The sequence below is a fragment of the Corvus kubaryi genome, unplaced genomic scaffold (genome assembly GCF_017639235.1).
Source record: "Corvus kubaryi isolate FWS band 111438036 unplaced genomic scaffold, C.kubaryi_AGA036_p1.0 67, whole genome shotgun sequence".
In the NCBI taxonomy this organism is placed as follows: Eukaryota; Metazoa; Chordata; class Aves; order Passeriformes; family Corvidae; genus Corvus; species Corvus kubaryi.
Window position 1 is genome coordinate 3,724,881 of NW_024582055.1, and position 18,620 is coordinate 3,743,500.

General features: G+C 41.0%; 1 protein-coding gene across 3 annotated transcripts in view; it reads right to left on the minus strand.

Moving 5' to 3' along the window:
- Positions 1-2,367: 2,367 nt before the first annotated feature.
- Positions 2,368-18,620, minus strand: part of LARP1B (La ribonucleoprotein 1B) — a 29,048-nt gene continuing 12,795 nt past the window's right edge. The window contains exons 6-19 of one of the 3 annotated variants that reach the window (XM_042048577.1): positions 16,103-16,246; positions 15,828-15,996; positions 11,854-11,998; positions 11,481-11,655; positions 10,509-10,681; positions 9,968-10,339; positions 8,993-9,113; positions 8,272-8,477; positions 7,773-7,879; positions 7,137-7,291; positions 5,481-5,625; positions 4,876-4,985; positions 4,517-4,644; positions 2,368-4,311 (exon numbers count right to left, since the gene is read on the minus strand). In XM_042048577.1, the coding sequence (XP_041904511.1) occupies positions 4,090-4,311; positions 4,517-4,644; positions 4,876-4,985; positions 5,481-5,625; positions 7,137-7,291; positions 7,773-7,879; positions 8,272-8,477; positions 8,993-9,113; positions 9,968-10,339; positions 10,509-10,681; positions 11,481-11,655; positions 11,854-11,998; positions 15,828-15,996; positions 16,103-16,246 (2,372 nt within the window). In that variant the 3' untranslated portion in view covers positions 2,368-4,089. Of the gene's footprint in view, positions 4,312-4,516; positions 4,645-4,875; positions 4,986-5,480; positions 5,626-7,136; positions 7,295-7,772; positions 7,880-8,271; positions 8,478-8,992; positions 9,114-9,967; positions 10,340-10,508; positions 10,682-11,480; positions 11,656-11,853; positions 11,999-14,813; positions 15,067-15,827; positions 15,997-16,102; positions 16,247-18,620 lie in introns of those variants that run through there. The other 2 variants (XM_042048576.1, XM_042048578.1) reach the window with 2 other exon arrangements.

Genomic DNA, 18,620 nt, shown 5'->3' on the forward strand with positions numbered 1-18,620 from the left:
TAACTTTTAGGATTAGCTGAACAAGATGGGTAAAGGGTGAGTTTTTCTTTGAAGCACCTTAATGGTAACTATGAAGAATACAAAACTTGTCCCATGGCAGCAGAATGTTGCATAGACTGAATTTTGATGTCTAGTGGATTTAAATTAACCTCATCCATCCTACATACAAAGTCACTGGTGATCTAAAGCTGGCAACCTAAAAAAAGTGCTTTAAAGCACACTGCAGCTTTCATATTTATAAAAAGTTGACACAGAGCATAATTTAGCATAACATCAGATCCATCCAAACTCCAGTGCAATTTTAATAATTTGATGGAGGCGTTCAACCTTGGAATACTTGTGTCAATCACTTGGTCAAAATTCACTGTTAAATAAAATGACAGGTTGATACTGTGTTAAATTTTGTTTAGGCAACATGAGGGTCTTGATGGAAGAATTTCTCATCTTTAGAAACAAAATACATTTCCAGTTTAATGTATGACTTGTTTTCCTAGGCTAGACTTGGTGTTAAATTAGTTTTAGTCATCATTGCTTTTGACACCTCTGCCTCATTTTGTACACCGCTCCCCAAAAACGCTTCATTTTGGCAGGAGATACATTTTCAAACCTCCTAGGTTAAAAAAAAAAAAAAAAAAAAAGCACCATGTTGTTACATGGTCTGAACATTTTGAATTTTCAGTGAGGACTACAGAATTATGTCACATGGTTGTACTTGTTTGTATCTTTTTATTGAGCTACTTTTAGATCTAGCTCCTTATAGATCTACTTTTCTTTGGGGTTTAAATTTCTATCATTCAGAGTTGGGCATAGCACATAAAATCAGTTTGGCACTCTGTTGTTGGTGGTGTTTTACTTTAAATATCTCAGGTCTAAGCTATTTTCTAACTTTTTTTTTTATTCCTGCAAACTTAGTTTGATTTTACTGTCTTCACTGTAAAAGGCAGGGAGCCCTTAAACCTTTCTTAGGCTTTGTTTGAGTCTGTTTGACAATACAGTAAGAGTTTCTGTGGTTTTATTTCCTCTAGGAAGAGGTGTTATTCCTCTGTATGAAATAGTACAAAAGATTTGACTATTTACTCCCTTCCTCCTTAACATGAGTACTGATGTAACTCTGGCCTTGCAGACTGACTTACACATGGAAAGCAAATCCTTCTCCTGGCTTCTAATCTATCGTTAAAGGTAAATGTTTCTTAACAAGTGCTCACAGATTTGGTTTAATCTTGCTTTGACAGAACCTGTGTGCCAGGGTTGGCTGAAGTGCAGGTGAAGGGTTGTTTACCTGAAACCCCAAAAGCACAGAGGGTGCAGACAGCAGAGAAGAAAGCTCTTGAGCTGACAGATCCAGCCTGGTGTAGCTGTGAGATTGGTCAGGAAGAGATCCTCAGCTACTCTTTAAGTGTCCTCTCTGCCTGGAGTGTCGTTTGTCACCTCAGCAGTGCCTGAAGCAAAGGCTGCAAACTGTCTTCCATCCATTCGAATGCTTTATCTCCCACAGAAATCCAAATCCCTGTTAAAACACAGACAGGCTACTGCTGCTCAGTGTAGGAAAACATCATCTGGTCTCCAACAGGAACAAGAGCCAGCTTGAGTCTTCCCTTTTAAAAAGCTGTTAGAATCCAGGATTTTGAGCATGACAAAAATCAGGTTTTAGGCAGGGTAGTGTCTTGAAGTATTTGTATGGTTATTTGCCAACAGAAGAAATGAAGAGAAACCTAGAAATTCTTCAGTAAGCACATGGGAGAATTTTTACACAAGGTCCAAAGCTTGCAAAGTGGTCAGTCATAGACCACTGTTAGAACACAATTCATCTTAAGACATAGTTAAGGTTGGAATAAATAGATGTAAGAGGTGTGGGAAGGGATGTTGGATACACATCAAAGTTACAGCCCTGCAACAAGGACTATCAGTTACTGAGGTGCTGAACCACTTGAAGCCAGAGAGTGAAACAAGCAGCCAAGGCAAGGATCGTTTTTCCCACCTATCTGCAAGGGAAGAGGAGGCAGATTCAAGCCCATGGGAAGTGAAAGGGGCATTCCTGAGAGGCAGCCAGAGCTGTGGATGGGCTTGGGTGGTGTTTTTGTCCAGCTCACTACAGAGGCCAGCAGGTAAAGTATTCACTCTCCTTGCCTTCCCCCACATTTATCACTCACTTCTCGTATTTTTGACAGATACCCAATCATATGCCAAAAATAAATCCATCTTGAACTTGCAGAAAGCTGGCTCCCATTCCAAGAAGCACTTCCACCTTTAACAGGCTGGGTTTCCCTCAGTGCAGCAGAAATTCCCATGCAAATCTACATCCTTACACTCTTTCAAGCTGTTTTTCTTCACACTTTTTGGGGGAAAAAAAGTTGATATACAACACTATTAGGGTTTTTTGTTGTTTTTATAAAATTTTCCAAGATATCACAAAATTACACACACTAAAAGCTTAATCTGCACATTTTCCAATGAAAAATTGAAATAAATTTATTACTTGTATATACAATTTCAATCCAAATTTACATTCGCATCATTTTCATGGGTAGCAAAAGGCATGGATCAAACACAGGATTGAGATGTGTCACTTCAGCATATTTATAGGATATTTACTTAAAATCTTGGTATGTGTTCATTTAAATTTATTTAGAACAGGCCACTGACGAAAGGCTGGATTTTGTGCTGAAATGGTATAAACTGTGGGGAAGGTCACTGCTACCATCCGCTCCTTTCAATGCAAACATCCATCATTTGTTTCAGTGAGATTCACAGGACAATGAGAAATTAACAGATTCATTATAACCTCTGAGAGCTGATAGTTTAAAGCTCCATCCATGGCTGTGCAGTCAGTTTAAGGCATCTGTGCTAGATATCACTTTTTAACTTTAAAAGTTGACTGAAGTAATTCTGCAGTTAACTAATGAAAAGCTGGAATTCCTCTCACCTACACCTGGAAGAGAAGTTATTCACCTGGTTCTTCTTGAGTCTTTAAAAGCAAAGTAATGAAGTTAATAAGACATGACAGGTTATAAACATCCCCCCCTTTCAGCTACAAAAATGGATTTGTATTTGAATAACTTACATTCAGTGAAATTGTCTTTAGACCTGTTTGAAATCATTTAGGCTTAGCGAGCACGATTTAAGCAGAACTTCATTCAGATATTGCAAAATAAAGCAAATAAAAATTAAAATTTACAAGGAATACTTTGTTTCCCTCCAAACTAATTATTACTTGAAATATGGAGAAAAAAAATTCAAAATTACGCCTCTCCTGCTAGAGTTCATAATCGTAAGAGAATTCAAATGAAGACACCTCTCAAGCCCAGAGTACGAATAGTTGGCTATTTTAACAATCTGCACAAACTGTAGATACTGAATGTTAATTTAACATGAAATCAAAAGCTTGATTTTCCCCTGTAGTTTTCTGTTGCTTTAGTTATTAAAGAACCAGTACTGAAGGAAATACCTGCAAAACTATCCCAGTTAAGTCCACTCAAACTCCATACTTAATAAAATACTATGGAGACCCTGAAAAAAATAGAAGCTATATCTTTAAATAGAATCCAGAAATGCAGTTTCATATACAGCTGCATGTTCTCGAGTGTGCTTTTGCAGAAAAACAGACTTTTTGATAGTTAGCTTTGAAAGCAAACCAATTACATAGATCCTTCTTTTCCATTTAATAGTCTACATATAATGTAATCTTTTTTGCTTTGGTAGAATACAAATAATGGGGAAATATGGGTAAGGAAAGCACAGTAAATAACATGAATATATATCATACCTTTTTAAGAAATCTGAGCTGAAATGTAAGGCATCCCTTGAAATATTTTTTGCATATGCAAGGAATGCAGTTCTTTGTAAACAAAAGCTTGAGGAAAGCAATACTGAAGCCAAAGATTCTTCCCTAGGATCCTTCCAATGATCCCATAACTAAGAGCAACTCTCCTAGGGCAAGTGTTTTGGAACTAAATCCCGTGAAAAAGAATCCCATTCTTTGTCTTTCCATACATTTTTAATCACGTAGTAGAGATTGCCTCGCCTTGAAGATCTCCAGATTAGAAGAGTGATGCCAAAGTTGATTCTCAAGGGCACAAGCTCATCCAAAGTCTATTTTTCTGGTACATCACTTTCTATAGATTTTGTGGCAGCAGTGCTGCGGCCCACGGAGGCGTGCACGGTATTCCCACAGGAAACGCTTCCCAGCGGCCGGGACTGACAGGCAGCGGGGGGTTTGGTGGTGGAAAGTGTTTTAGAAGAGTTAGACTGATGTCTGCGATGACCTGAATCCTCACCTGATCTCCTCCTGCCAGATTCTTCACCAATAGGAGGCTGAAAATAAACAGGGGCAACCTGTTACGTGTTTTGCCATAAAACCAGGTATTTTTTGCCTTTCCACAACTCGTAGGACTGAAAGGATTAGGCCCTTAGGATTTATCAAGCTGCTTTTTCATGAAATCAAGTGCTGCTCTCAGATTACCTTGAAGCAAAAATACTAGTACACCAAATATTATTTAAAACAGGCACTGAAACTTACATCCACCCTGAAGTCCTCCAGTCTCTTAAATTTACTCAGGTACTCTTGCAGTTTGGGGTCGACAGCTGGAGTCTTGTGCTGAGAGTATTTTAGGTAAGCCCAAAATTTTTCCAGTCCATACAGCTGACCTAGTAACAGAAAAAGATAAACAGAAAAAGATAATTTTACCACTTTACAAAGGTCAAATTTAATTAAAAACTTAATTATTCACTGGTAACGAGATTTTTAAGAGAACTGAAGATAAAAAGAATATGAATAAAAGCTGTTCTCGGTCAGGTAACAAGTCAGTGCCAAGGAATTGGGATTATCTTCAACTAATGTTACCACAGTGTGAGCAGTGACAAGCCTGTGATAATTACCAGCTTCATAGTCCCTCTTTGTTTCTTGTTGGAAATCCTCAAATATTTCCTTCCTGAATTTCTTTTCCAGGCCATAGCTGTAAAATCTGAACAAGCATTCCAAGCCGTACCTGGAACAGAACAGAGAGGTACAAAAATCTACCTTGTCTCTTTGGCTCAGAAAAATAGAGGTGGGGGAAATGGTTGGAAGGAAGGGAATTATATCCAAGAGCTAAAGGGCAGTGACAATTTCCTTCGTGGTCATTTTTCTGGTATTTTTGTAAGGCAAGAACCAGTCTGAACAAGTAAAATGAGGTAAAGAATGTCTTCACCTATGGAAGGAAGAATCTTAGGAGTGTTAGTACAGAACTGACTCGTCATGGTCAACAAGTTACAGGATTTTGTGGAACTCACAACTGATTGATTACAGGTCAGGAAATGTGGCCCATTTAGCTATTCATCTGCAAAGCACAAATATATACAGATTTTTGCTATTAAAACAACTTAGACACACTGCTATTTTAAAGATTTACAAAAAGGCAAAGGTAGTACTAAAAATGTTCACTGCAGATGTATGTAAACTTCACAGTCATTAAAAGGAGTGGTAAAGCCTCAAGAAAAAATACCTGTAGTGCTCTTTTGCATCCTCTAGAGCAAGCTGTTTGAATTCTTCATACATTTTCTTGTTGAAGTGATCTCTCAGAAAAAAGGACCAGAAACGAAAAAGTGTGTTCATTTCTTGGGACTGGCCAATTCCCAACCGTTTCCTCTCTGGAAGAAAAAAAGAAAGGGAAGAACAAAACCACTAATTTAGTTTTTCACCAGAGTATTTTAAAGTGCCTTGCCTTTAGTAAAAAAACACACCAGATCTTCTGGGAACTTCAGTCCAAATTTGAGTGTAATTTTTTTGTCAGGGAACGTAAAGTTAAATGGAAAGCAGGGTTCCTAAACAGAAGCACCAAATAAATTTTGTTTGCCTTCTGTCATAGGTTAGCAAGCACAGTCCTGGAAGGGATGTCCTTGCTAAGGGGTGCTTACAGTTTCCTCTGGGACCTGATAGAACCTATCAGCTGGCCAGTTTGAATATGGACAATTCTTTAAGCCACTTAAAGTTGTGACCGCCTCTGTGATACACACTTAAGAATAGACAAACTCCCCCCCAAGCTCTCTCTCGTTTCCGGTGCTGGGACAGGTGGCTGCGGGCCCCGTGTGGGAGCCAGCGGGCCCGGCCAGGCCCTGCTTGGGCCAGGCCGGGCCGGGCCACGGCCATCCTGGAGCCGATGGACCTGTTCCAGCCATGGAACCCGCCCCCCCCCCCCGAGCTGAAAACCTGAGGGAAGAGAGAGAGGAGATGCTTAAAGCTGAAATTCTGTTGTGAAGCTATGATATATCAGAGTATCCTGTTGTAATTTCATGAAGATATGGGGGGGTGGAGTGTTCAACTCATAAGCAAAAGCACCAGCGCTGAGATAGGCAGATGCTGACGCAGCTGTAATTTCATGAGAAGTTTGGACAGGGAGAGATGAACCAGATGAGGACTTTTGCTCCAAACGGGAAAGGAGAAAACCTCAGTTCCTAGAGATGCTCCCAGAGATAGTCCTAACGATGAAGATGAGGAAGACCCTTTGCTCCCAGGGAAGGAGAAGGGCCTCTGTTCTTAGAGATGAAATGCTCCCAGAGATGGGTGAAGAGAACTTTTGTTTCTGAACGGCTCAACCTTAAAATTGTACCCCAGAAAACTTCAAGAGTGGACCCTCAAAAGCAGTTGTGGGAAAAGCTGCAAGTCGGGGGAAGGGACTCACATTGCGAGCAGAGAGACCTCTTCCTAAATGGACTGAACAATATTTGGAAGTGGGCGGCTGTCTCGTTGTGATAATGTTTTCACAGCACGAGCAAGAAGAGACTTCTCTTTCTAAATAGACTGAACAAGGTTATTATGGAAGTGGTAAACAGACTGAACATCTCAAGGGTTGTCTTTTTACATTGTCAGTGGGAGAAGGGAAGAAGGTGGGGGGAGGAGGAGAGTTCTGAAGGTGGTTTAATTTTTTTTCTTCTTTTAGGTCTGTTAATAAACTTCTTTATATTCTTGCAAGTTTGGTGCCTGCTTTGTGTTTCTCCTCACTCTTATCTCACAGCAGATAAACAGTAATGAGTATTTTGGACCAAACCACTACACCTTCCCAAGAAAAATTAAGGATGAGGAACAATGTGAAGAAAACTGGTATCAGACAACACCTGGGAACTTCTACCTAAAATTTGAGGAAGTGCATGGAGCAGCTTACCCGTTAAACACCTTCGCCGGTATTTGTGGTACACCTGCTGAGTAAAGCCATTCTCCTTTAACAGTTCATGAGATGGATGCTGGAATTTGGGAAGAGAATTTGGAGTACAGCCGTAACCTGCCAGTGGAGCTCCTTCTGAAGGTGAGGCATTGGAACTGCTGGAGAAAAAAAACAACATATTCCTGACCTATAAACAGAGCTTTTCTGCACAATCAGTTTTCACCCACCCTGACCTATGCAAGAGCTGCGGTACGGTCACCTGGTGACTGCTGCAGTGTATCTGGGTTTGGCTGCACCTCAAGAAAATCAGATTTTGTGCTAATATGTCAAAAACAGGCAGGTTTGGACAACGATAATTAAACATTACTGATTTTATGGTCATGCCTGATTTTTAATGACCGCTGAAGTGAACATCAGTGCCTCAAGTAACATTAATGCTGCTGTATCATGGATCAAACAACGCTGTGAACACTAGTCTGCCTAGCTTGTTTCCAGACAGTATTCCATATTTTTGTCTTTCTTGAGCATTCTTTTCTTGCTTCCATTGTATTTATAAATTGCCTTTCATAGCCTGTTTCTCCACTAGCAGTGAGAACTACCTGCCAATAAATTTTGAATAACAACAACAACATTTACCTCACAGAGGAAGTTCTTGGCCTGTGGTCTCTGGAATCCATCACCCAACCAACATGGCATTCCAAGGGAGGATTTGTACTGTGGCGCGTTTTTCTTTTTCTTGGAGTCTAAGAAAGTAAATGAAGGATTTATTTCCCTAATTTGACTTCATTCATTCTCTCCCACTTAAAACAGAGATCTAGAAGTTTTATATTCCGTTATCTAACAAGTTATAAAGTCACAAGACCACAGTTTCATAACCTGAAGATTAGTCTTATGTAACTAACCAAAAATCTTAAACACTACACTTTTTTTAGCAAAGACTTTCAAGGAAGAAGACTCAGAAAACATTTAATAGAAATAAGAAAGTGAATATGGTAAATATTTTGGAAAATAACAATAGGAGTACAAGCATTTAATTTTTTGCCTTTCAATTCTTGTTAAACTGTATGCAGAAACATGAGTTTTGTAGGCTTTTGCTGGTTTTGGGGTTTTTTTTTAAATATGTTTTTTCATTTACCTTTACATCAAAGGATCGTGCTTCTTTAACAACAGGGTAGAACCTGGGTGTTTTGTTGGGATCCTGGAGCCTTGGGGTGCGAGGTGTTCGTGGGATAAAGCCAGGGTGGAAACGGGGCGAATCTGGGACTGCTGTTGGCAGCGACCGAGCCATTCCTGCTGTTGGAGGTACTTCAGTACTTAGGAAATTACAGGCCAGCTCCTCTGCTAAATATGGAGGCAGGAAGGAGAAAGGTGGTTTTACTGAGCTACTTTAGAGATGCTATTAGCATGTAACCCAGTAAATGTTAATAGTACTACTCAAAGAAATACCTCTAAAGATAAGATTGGGATGTTGTGACTGCTCAGTAATGCTATGATACAAGTAGTAAATTCTTCTTATCTCATTTCCTTCCATCCCTGTGTCCCATAAAAACACTGGTTTCTAAAAAATGTTTCACAGCTTCAGTTTAACTTTACACATTGTAAATTCCAAGTCACACAAAGAGCACCTGGTGTTGATGGAGAGTGACAACAAAGCAGAACAAGCGCCAGCTTCTTGTCATTCAACTGAAACCATGCTACCCATGAACAGTTGGCAATTTGAAAAATTAGCAAAGAAAAAGCCCCCTCAGACTGCTGACTGAACCAAAATTAAAATACTGCACAGGCAGAAACAGTCAAAACACCTACAGAGTTGTTCTTTATTACAGATTCTAAAAAACAAATACTTTCATACTTACCTTTCTGTAACCCTCGAGGTCCTGGAGGAACTTCCTGCGTTGGATCAGCAGTTTCTGTTGCAGGACTAACGAATTTGTCCTTATTAATGAGGTTTAGCTTCTTAAAGTTCTCAATCTCTTGCTGAATTAGAGAAAGCAAATTGTAAATGCAAAGCAGGGTAATAGATACCACCCTGAGAAACAGATGCATTTCATGAAGAGAAAATAAGCCAGAACTGACACACAAGAACCCCCACACCTGTCTCAGGTGGGACTTGTGTATGCTCTGTGTGAAAAATCTCGTCAAATCATTGTCAAGTCCATAACAGCAACAAAAAAGAAAATATTCTCTCTTGCAGTTTGCTATTTCTCACTGCCCTCTTCATGTTTGCTGGTTTTCTTTGTCCATTTATTTCATATTCTAAATTCTACCTTTATTTCTTGCTCTTACTCTCAACATCCATTTCCACCTTTGTCCACTTGCTTTTGGATGGACGTCCTCCATTTGCCCATGAAGCCACTACCCCCTCTTTGTGCACAGATAAAGCCCCTTTCCCTCACCACTCAGTGTGTAGGTAACTTCATTCTAACTATTCTTCTAACAAACTACAAGGCAAACAGCACCTTAATACAAAACTACTTTAAAATGACTATATAACTTCCCTCTCATCATCTCATCTCTGACACATACCCCCTTCCTCTCTGGGTAGGGATTTGCAGTTGTTATGAAACAAACTATTCATAGAACAAGAAAACATTGGAAAACTTGAACCATCTCCAAAATGTTAAAAAAAAAAAAAATTCATTCAATGTTCTTGGTCAAGTCTGTGGTATGAAAACCTTGGGTCTGCTTTCCACTGTAAAGGTAGCTCAGCAGACCTGCAAATTACTGTCACTTTTCTGTAGCATTTTACAACTACATAGCAGAAGGCTGAAATTAATTTGGGAACTGTTTGGACAGGCATGGTTTTCAGGTCAAAAATTAAAGAGAATTACCTTCACCGTGGCATCATTTTCACTCTGATCCATCCACAAATCCTGTTCGTAGTGGTACAAGCCATCATTAATGACTTTAGCAAGTTCTGATGTGATTTTTGCACGGCACACACGGTTGCCAGCACGGTCTCCACAAGGATGTTTTTTCACATATGGGGGTGTCTGTGTTACAATCAAAATCTTGTTTACATCCTGATCATCAATTTCATAATCAGAATCGCTATCTGACCAATCAGTAAATTTATTCTTCCGACACTGATTTTGTTCCATCTCTTCATCAAACAAAAATTCAAGTTCTTCCTGTTCTTGTTCCTCGGGAAGTGGGGGTGGCTGGTGTTGATCTGGTGTTTGATCAGGTACAGGAACAGTCTCCTGAGTTGGAAAAGGTTTTACATTTGAGCTGGATAATGATTTCCCAAACTGTATTGCATTCTCAAGCATCACATATGTTAAGATGTTTAAAACCCTGGTTTACAGTGTAACCTCAAAGTTGGTTTTGCATGTGTTTATTTGAACATAACTTCAAGGGTTTTGATTTTACCTTTAGCTTGACAGTGGATGCACGATGCCTCTTCTTCACTTCTATCCAAGGTTCGGAGTCCAAGTCAGGCAAACTTGTAGACAGTCCCTTAGACATTGTCTGAAAATTACTTGTTTCAGCGTTTTCCTTTGGACTCAGTGGGCTTCCCACTCTTGGAGAACTTGGTGCAGACTCTAGCAGTAGAAAACAGTAGTTCAGTTCCTGTTGTAGATTGTTTTGGTTTTATTTTGCTTGTTTGTCAATTGTTTCACTGGTCTTTCTTTTAACCACAGCTACCATTTTTCTACCTCTATGGATAACTATAACACTGATCAAAGAATTTCTTTTCATTTTTAAGAGACAGCTTTCCACAGTTCACCCAACATTTCAGAATAAAATCAGTTCTAAGAACTTGTTACCATGGAAAGTTTCTTCATAGGCTGTGAGACATTACATTTGTTGAGGAGAAAAAAAAGCACAGCATCATTAGGATCCTATTTTCTCCACATCATTTTCTAGCTCTGTGGATGGGTGCCTAACTCCATCTTCATTCTTCCCATTTAATTTCAGCCAACATTTTCGTAAAGGATTTCCTTGCCAAGGGTTGTCAGCAAACAAATCCATCTCCCTATTAATAATGTGAATGAGTTTCACATCCAAAACAAGGAGGCACCAAATAAAGAGTGAACTTTCAGCTGCCACAAAAATGAAGCAGAGTTTAGGACTAGTTTAAGATTAGTGTTACTAATTCTACAGGACTGTAGTCCACCATTCTGTATTCTGGAGAATGGTCACAGCCATAACACACAAGAGACATTTTTATCTACTTAACATCAGCCATGTGACTTGGCAAGTGCAAGGCTGGCATGCAGAGCAGCTGAATAAACTGTTACCAAAAGTACAACTTCTATTATGAAATCAGTATCAGGAGGCAAATTTCCTAAGCTAGACCGACAGCACTAAACTTATGTTTCTGTAAAATAAATCTTTTACCAGTATGTGAGCCAAAAGTTTGGCCTGGTATGAATTCTGGACAATTGATGAGCTGAGAGAAGTCAGTTGGAGGCAGGTTGCACGGAGGAGGACCTGGAATTGGCCACTTTTCTGGATCAACCCTTTTTCGTAGTTTCTGATCCACAGTTTCAACTTCTGTACTGTCCTTTAGGGCCTGTGTGACAAGCACATTATAACGTTAAAAACTACCAACAAAAAGAAAAAAGCCCACCAACTTGGCCACTTATAGCCTCTTTATAGAATCCTTGTCATTACAAACAGAAAATTTTATTAACTTCACAGTGCTGACTTTAAATGGCAGCACAGACTTAACCAAGCAACTTTTCAAATATATGCTTCTGAATGATTTTACCTCCAAAATGAGAGCAGCATTCGTTGTCAGAGCTTGCATCCGACGGAAACTGGCGATCAGTGACACAGGCAGAAATCCTTGTTGGTCCATCTTTCTCCTCAGAAAGAAGTCTCTCTCCAAATTTTCTGTGCTGAAATAATACTCACTGCAGAACAAAACATACAAACCTGAGCTTACTCTACACTTCAAGCAACCTAGATTCCTTGTTAATGTCTTCCATTAAAAGACAGAGTGTATTTTGACATCAACAGAATCATTCTTCAACAGCTGTATCACTACAGAAGACCCACAGAACAGCAAGCATGCTCGACAGCTTAAGATAGACTTATGACTCAGTACAGCGGGGTAAAAATCAAAGCCTTGTTACATTTGCACAACCAAAAACTATGCTCCAGTTTTCCTTCACCTACCCCCTCCCTCATTACTTACATGGACAGAAGGGAACAACATTGTCTTGGCCTCCATACAGATGAAGGACAAGCATTGCTTACAGTCAGGGCATAAGTTATGTCCCACACAGCAATATCAGTTCATCCTGAACTGCATCTTTTATTCTCCCAGTCTCCAGTGCATTGGAAAGTTTGAGTATCCTATCTGAGTGTGGAGGCACAGATATATACTCTGAATCATCAAGCATGCTTGTGAGAAGATGAGAAAACAAAACCAGTAATGTTGTATTTGGCATGAAACTGTACCAAAAGGCACAACAGTTCATGGAGAAAAAAAGTCTTACAGAATAGATGGTGTTTAGTGGACAAAGAAGGACAAGGACATTTCAGGAATCTGGTAATACCACAGAGATGAGGGACAAACAGCAGAAAGACAAATCTTCAACAATGAAGCTGCTCTAGGAAATAACCCAGGTGTCAAGATGTTTTATACTTAGTGAAGACAAAAAGCAAGGAATTCATATCATGATCTGTCACACAGAGCAAGGGAATGAGAAAACGTCCTATGAAAAAGAATGAAAAACCCCCTCAGTTTAATCATGATGACTGAAATCTAGGCCTTTCATAGAGCTTACACATCATACCATGATTTTGCACATTACATCCAAGGAACACTAACCCCTCATGGCGTTCAGAAAAACTCAAGTAGGGAAAGACTTAACGGAAAGCAGTTAAAATTCTGTTACAGAAATAGAGGGGTGCAAAAAGAAAATGAGAGGGTATTAAAATGCTGAAGAAAAAAGCTGCACATGCAAATGTAAATAACGATCATTCTAATTTCAACAAAGTAAAAAACACTAAGTCTCTCCACTGAAGCTGGAATCAAGGCCAAAGTCTCCAAGAGCAGAGCACTCTGATGCCATCAATGACCCAAGCAGCACCTGGATACCATTTCTTTCTCCAATTTTGTGTAGCTGAAGAAATTTGAAGCAAAAGCTGGCTCTATGAAACACATGGAATCACACACAGAATATTCTGAGCTGGAAGGGACCCACAAGGATCCTCCAGTCCAACTCTGAAGTGAATGTCCCAGGCAGGGTTCGAACCTGTGACCCTGGCGTTCCCAGCACCGTGCTCTCACCAACACTGGGCTCTAGGACAGAATGAATTTAAAGTCTCAATGCTGGACAAGATGGGACAAATGGGAACGCTGCTACTAAGTCAAAGCAAACAGAGAAGAGAACAAGGCTTTTGGAGAGTTAAGCTCTTACTCAGAGCCAAGTATGATCAGTGAAGCAACTGGGCACAAAGAGAAAGTTTCTTTCAAGAATATCCTGTCTGCTGTTCTGAGCTGCAACGTTCCTTTTCCCCTCCCAGTCTAGAAGATAAGCAAACACAAATGCCATAACCAATGTTTTACTAGTGTTACCTTTACAATCATACAGTAAAGGTAAAATCCTGTAACGATTCACCCAGATAAAAATTCCATAAGCAGAAATGGACAATGACTGAACTTGACTCAAACTGCCTCCCTTGATGTCCATCACTCTAGAAAAAGGAATGTGAAAGACCATTAATGATAAATGAAGACAATGCACAGGTTTGCTCCAAGCAGAGGGACGAGCCTAAACACACACACCCCCTCCAGCTTTCCTCTTCTGCCTTTTCCTCAGAGTCCCTTTGCTTACTCCTGAATTGATACTTGAACTTTTATTTATTTATTTTCTAAAGCAAGAGGACTTTTAAGTAGGGTTCTGCTGCACGTTGCAGAATGAGGAGGTGCTAAGCACTGAAACTTTTCAGGCTGACAACTTCAGCCTGTAATTAACAACACAGAAGATATTTTGGTATGCAATACAAATATTACTCTCTTGTAGGTCGAGCTGGTTCTTGGGACAAGCATAAACTGCTTGATAGCAGTGTGTTTCTTCCTGTAATTACACATCAACTCAGTTGGACAGTGTCTAAGATTTTTCTCTATTAAGCACGTAAACTTTTAAAATTTATTCATCCACTAGGATTCGATCTCACTTCTTTAATATATCCTGATTTATTTTGGCCTCCAATAGGAGTTCTGAGACATAGCAATTTGGTGTACCTTTATTCCATATATAATTCCTTCTCTGGCATACTCACTTTAATATTTTATAGCTAAGTTATCAAAGGCAGACAAAGCCACCCCCATTTAGAAGTGAATAATAGGTAACTGATGAATAAAGTCTGTTTCCCGTAAGTTTTAACGTGATAAAAGAAGGGAATAGATAAAAAACCACCTTTTTCTTTTTTTTTTTTTTTTTTTTTGTCTAGGGAGAATAAAACTAGTGGAGTTATGTTCTAACCCTGCTCAGGAATCTCCCTCTCATGGAAAGCAAACTCCATAACCAAACTGCCTTAGGAGTTCACACCAGGCAAGCAGCCAGCGGCTGTGGTTATCCAGCCATGCCAAGTCTTCTACCAACATCTGCCAACCTCTCGGTGCCAAAACGAAATACAAATATACCCAGAAGTCAGATGTGACCAATGCTGTAAGTGGCATTTTTCTCAGCAGAGGGGGACATCGTCATGTCCTACCTTAGGAGGTCTGGATTCTACACTGCATGCCCAGAAATCTGGCCAACAGTGGAGTGGCTGTGCTCCTCCCCCACTTGTCTGAGGACAGTGCAGGCCGATTATCCTGACATGGGGGTACATGTCCACTGTCAGGTCTCATAGGGGCCTGGCAGCAAGAGTAAAAAAAGACTGCAATAGAAGTTTTGAAGTTGATAGCCACATGTCAGATACTTTCTGCCCTTTAAAGAGGCTTTTCTCTTCCTTTTTGCGTCAACTGTAACAAAAGAAGCGAGAATAAAATAAGCAAGTTGCTGTACGGAACACGAGGGCAATCAAAAACCACCACAGAGGCATTGCAGAGAAATGCAAGTACTGAGGATGAAATATCTGCCAGTGGTGGAAACTGTCTCTTTAAAATGAACTAGTGCTTTCCAGGCCCTTTTTGACTTGTCTCCTGGTGATAATCAAGCCTTCCAGATGGTTTCTCATTGCCTAATGATGTACACGAGAAAGTAAACATTTCAGATTATTGAAAAATCAAGTATCATTGCAAAACTACTCTCTCTCAGTTACATGTTTCAGGTGAACCACACTGAAAACATCAAACTAACAAGACTTCTCAAAGTGAAATTGAGAGCAAATAGGGGAAACGTCACCCAAGAAGAGCTTTATAGGCAAACAGACCAACAGTACTCAAAAGCACAAGCTCAGAGACATCCATATCTCAATTACATGACAACATAAAGAGGGTTGTGTACCATCAATAAAGGAGTCATACAAGTTAGAGCCAGACTACAGCACAAGATGCAGAAACAGCTTCCTTAAAACTCCTCCACATTACTCAAGTTTTTCCACTCCACCAGTGAATAAATTCGAGCTGACACTAGTAATGGTCAGAGTTAACTCCAACAGTTAAGCTGAAACGCCTTAATCTCCAACTTGATACGGATAATAAGGATCCAACACTGTTTGAAGTGAGTTATTTTTTCTTAACTAGATCTCTGAAAATATTTATACATTAAGCAATCTACTTACATTTGGTGCCTTATATATTCCTTGAGAAGTGCTTCATCCACAGAATACATCTGCACTCCTGTTCCATCACCATAGTAATAAATCACACCAGGGTTAAGCTCAGGCTGAAATACTTGGTCAATTCCTTCACCATACAGTTCTTGATAACCAACTGAATAGTCAAAGTTCACTGCAACATAGATGAGAAGATAAAATAACAACATTAGAAAATGAAAACAACAACATTATAAACATAGCTTTAAAATTTTTTGCGAAGTATCCATTTCTTTGCATACTGCTGGGGTTTCCTCTGCCTCGTCCTCTTCCTCTGCTTCTCCCCCTTCCTCTGCCTCTGGAGAATCCTCGGACGCTGCCACCCTCACTCCTCACGCTGCACACCTCGTCATGGTCGTCTCTCTTTTCTCTATCACGACGCCAATCTTGAAGAGAAAAAACCACAAAATACCTGCAATCACAATGAAACCTCCTGGTGCCTGTAAGTCCCTCATGACCCCAGAGTTCTCAGCTTGCTCCCAGGCAATCCACAGCCTCAGCCATGCTGGCTGAAGCAGGGGGTCAGAGCTCAAGCTGCAGGAGAGGAACAGGAAAGGTTTGCCAGCCCTGCCAGAGGGTGAGTCAGGCAGGAGGGGTCAGCAGTAAGGTGGCAATCGATTGACTGGCAGTCAGTCTGAAGCAACTGGACACTCTGGTGCCAGATCAAAGATCACGGTACCTACGATCAGCTCGGGGCAGGAAGGAATGATCACGACAGTTCAGCCTCCTCCTGTGGACAACTCCCACCTCCACTAGAGTAAGATGGCAATCACAGAATTGCAGAATGGCTTGGGTTGGAAGGAATCTTAAAGACCATCTGGTTCCAACCCCCCCCCCCCCCCCCCACCATGGGCAGGGACACCTTCCACTAGACAAGGTTGCTCAGAGCTCCATCCAACCTGGCCTTGAACACTTCCAGGGATGGGGCTGCCACAGCTTTTTGGCATAAGCTGTGCCAGGGCCTCACCACCCTCACAGAAAATTTTTTTTTCCCGTTATCTAATCTAAACCTACTTGCTTTCATTTTAAAACCATTCCCCCTTGTCCTGTCATTCCATGCCCTTGTAAATAGTGTCTCTCCATCATGCAGGCTCCCTTCAGGTACTGGGAGGCCACAATTAGGTTACCCCAAAGCCTCTTCTTTTTCAGGCTAAACAAACCCAGTTCTCCCAGCCTTTCCTCACAGGTGAGATGCTCCATCCCTCTGATCATCTTGGTGGCCCTCTCTGGAGTCACTCCAACAGGTCCATGTCCTTCCTATGCTGGGACCCCAGAGCTGGATGCAGCACTGCAGGTGGGGTCTCAGCAGAGCAGAGCAGAGGGGCAGAATCCCCTCCCTCCCCTGCTGCCCATGGTGCTCAGGATGCAGCCCAGGACATGTTTGGCTTTCTGGGCTGTGAGTGCCCATGGCCAGGGCATGTCCAGCCTCTCCTCCACCAGCACCCCCGAGTCCTCCTGGGCAGGGCTGCTCTCCATCTGCTCATCCTCTAGTCTGGACTGATACCAGGGATCACCCTTATTCGGATCACCCTTATTCAGGTGCAGCACCAGCACTTGGTCTTGTTAAACCTCATCAGATTCCCAGGGGCCACACCTCAAGCTTGTCCAGGTCCGTCTGGGCGGCATCTGGCCCTTCAGGCATGTCAACTGCAGCACTCAGCTTGGGGTCATCTGCAGATGTGCTGAAGGTGCACTCCATCCCTTTGCCCAGTTCCTGATGATGGGATTCCCACTGCAGTGGCTCTCTGGAGTCTCCCTTTTGTTCCCGGCGGCAGCAGCTGCCAACCACTCCCCTGGCTCTGCCCATTGAATAGCAACTGTCCAAACCAGACCCCAGGGACCTTGGCTCCATCCTTAAGGACAGGTGTAATTCCCACTTCACTCGTGAGAGGAACTGTGTCAGAGAGGCTTTCATTTTCTTTCTCTTTCCCTAAGACTCGCAGAGACTTCCATGTTCAGTCAGTCACCTTTGCTGAAAGTTTCTCCAAGGTGTAACTGGATAGTCTTTCAGATGCCAGGGGGACCACTCTGCCACAGGAATGCCTGGGGATACAGCCCCTACTTGATCCAATTGAGAGCTGCTAAATTTAACAAAGGACTAACTAAAGATATGTATTAAAAATCTTGGTTTAGCAACCATTTTTAGTGAACCCTACAACCCCACATGTACGCTCATACACTCAAGTCTTGTCAAACAAGACCCTGAATTTACAGAGAATATAATCTGTATGTGTGTATCTCACTGGGGATTTGGACCTTAGAGATCCCAAATGCATAAGTATTGCTTGAACTGTTTTTCCAGACCGGTTTAAATTTTGCATCCTAATTTTGCCTATGGCTCAGACTCATACAGAAGTCCTACATAAAACATCCTCATGAGCAAGTTTGCACTTAGCACAAAATGAAGTTTTTAATTTAAACACAACATTCCTGAAAGGAGCAAGAATGTTTTATGTTCTCTCACACTGAAACTGGTCCTGAATCACTCAAACCTTGAGGTAGAATTCATGCTGCAAGTTTTCAGCCATTTGACCATCCTAAGGAAAAACTTAAAGGAAGTGGTAACTGGTAAAAATCCTCCCCTTGCCCATCCTTCAAAAATCCAGATCAAGCTCTTACATCCAGTTCCTAAAATGACTTCATGAATTCCATGTCAGTAGCATCCAGTATTTTTTATAATGAGCAAACATTCGAACTGTTCATGTATAGTGCAATTTTAAAACTTAAACCAAAGACTTACACTCAGCCTAAGATTTCTGC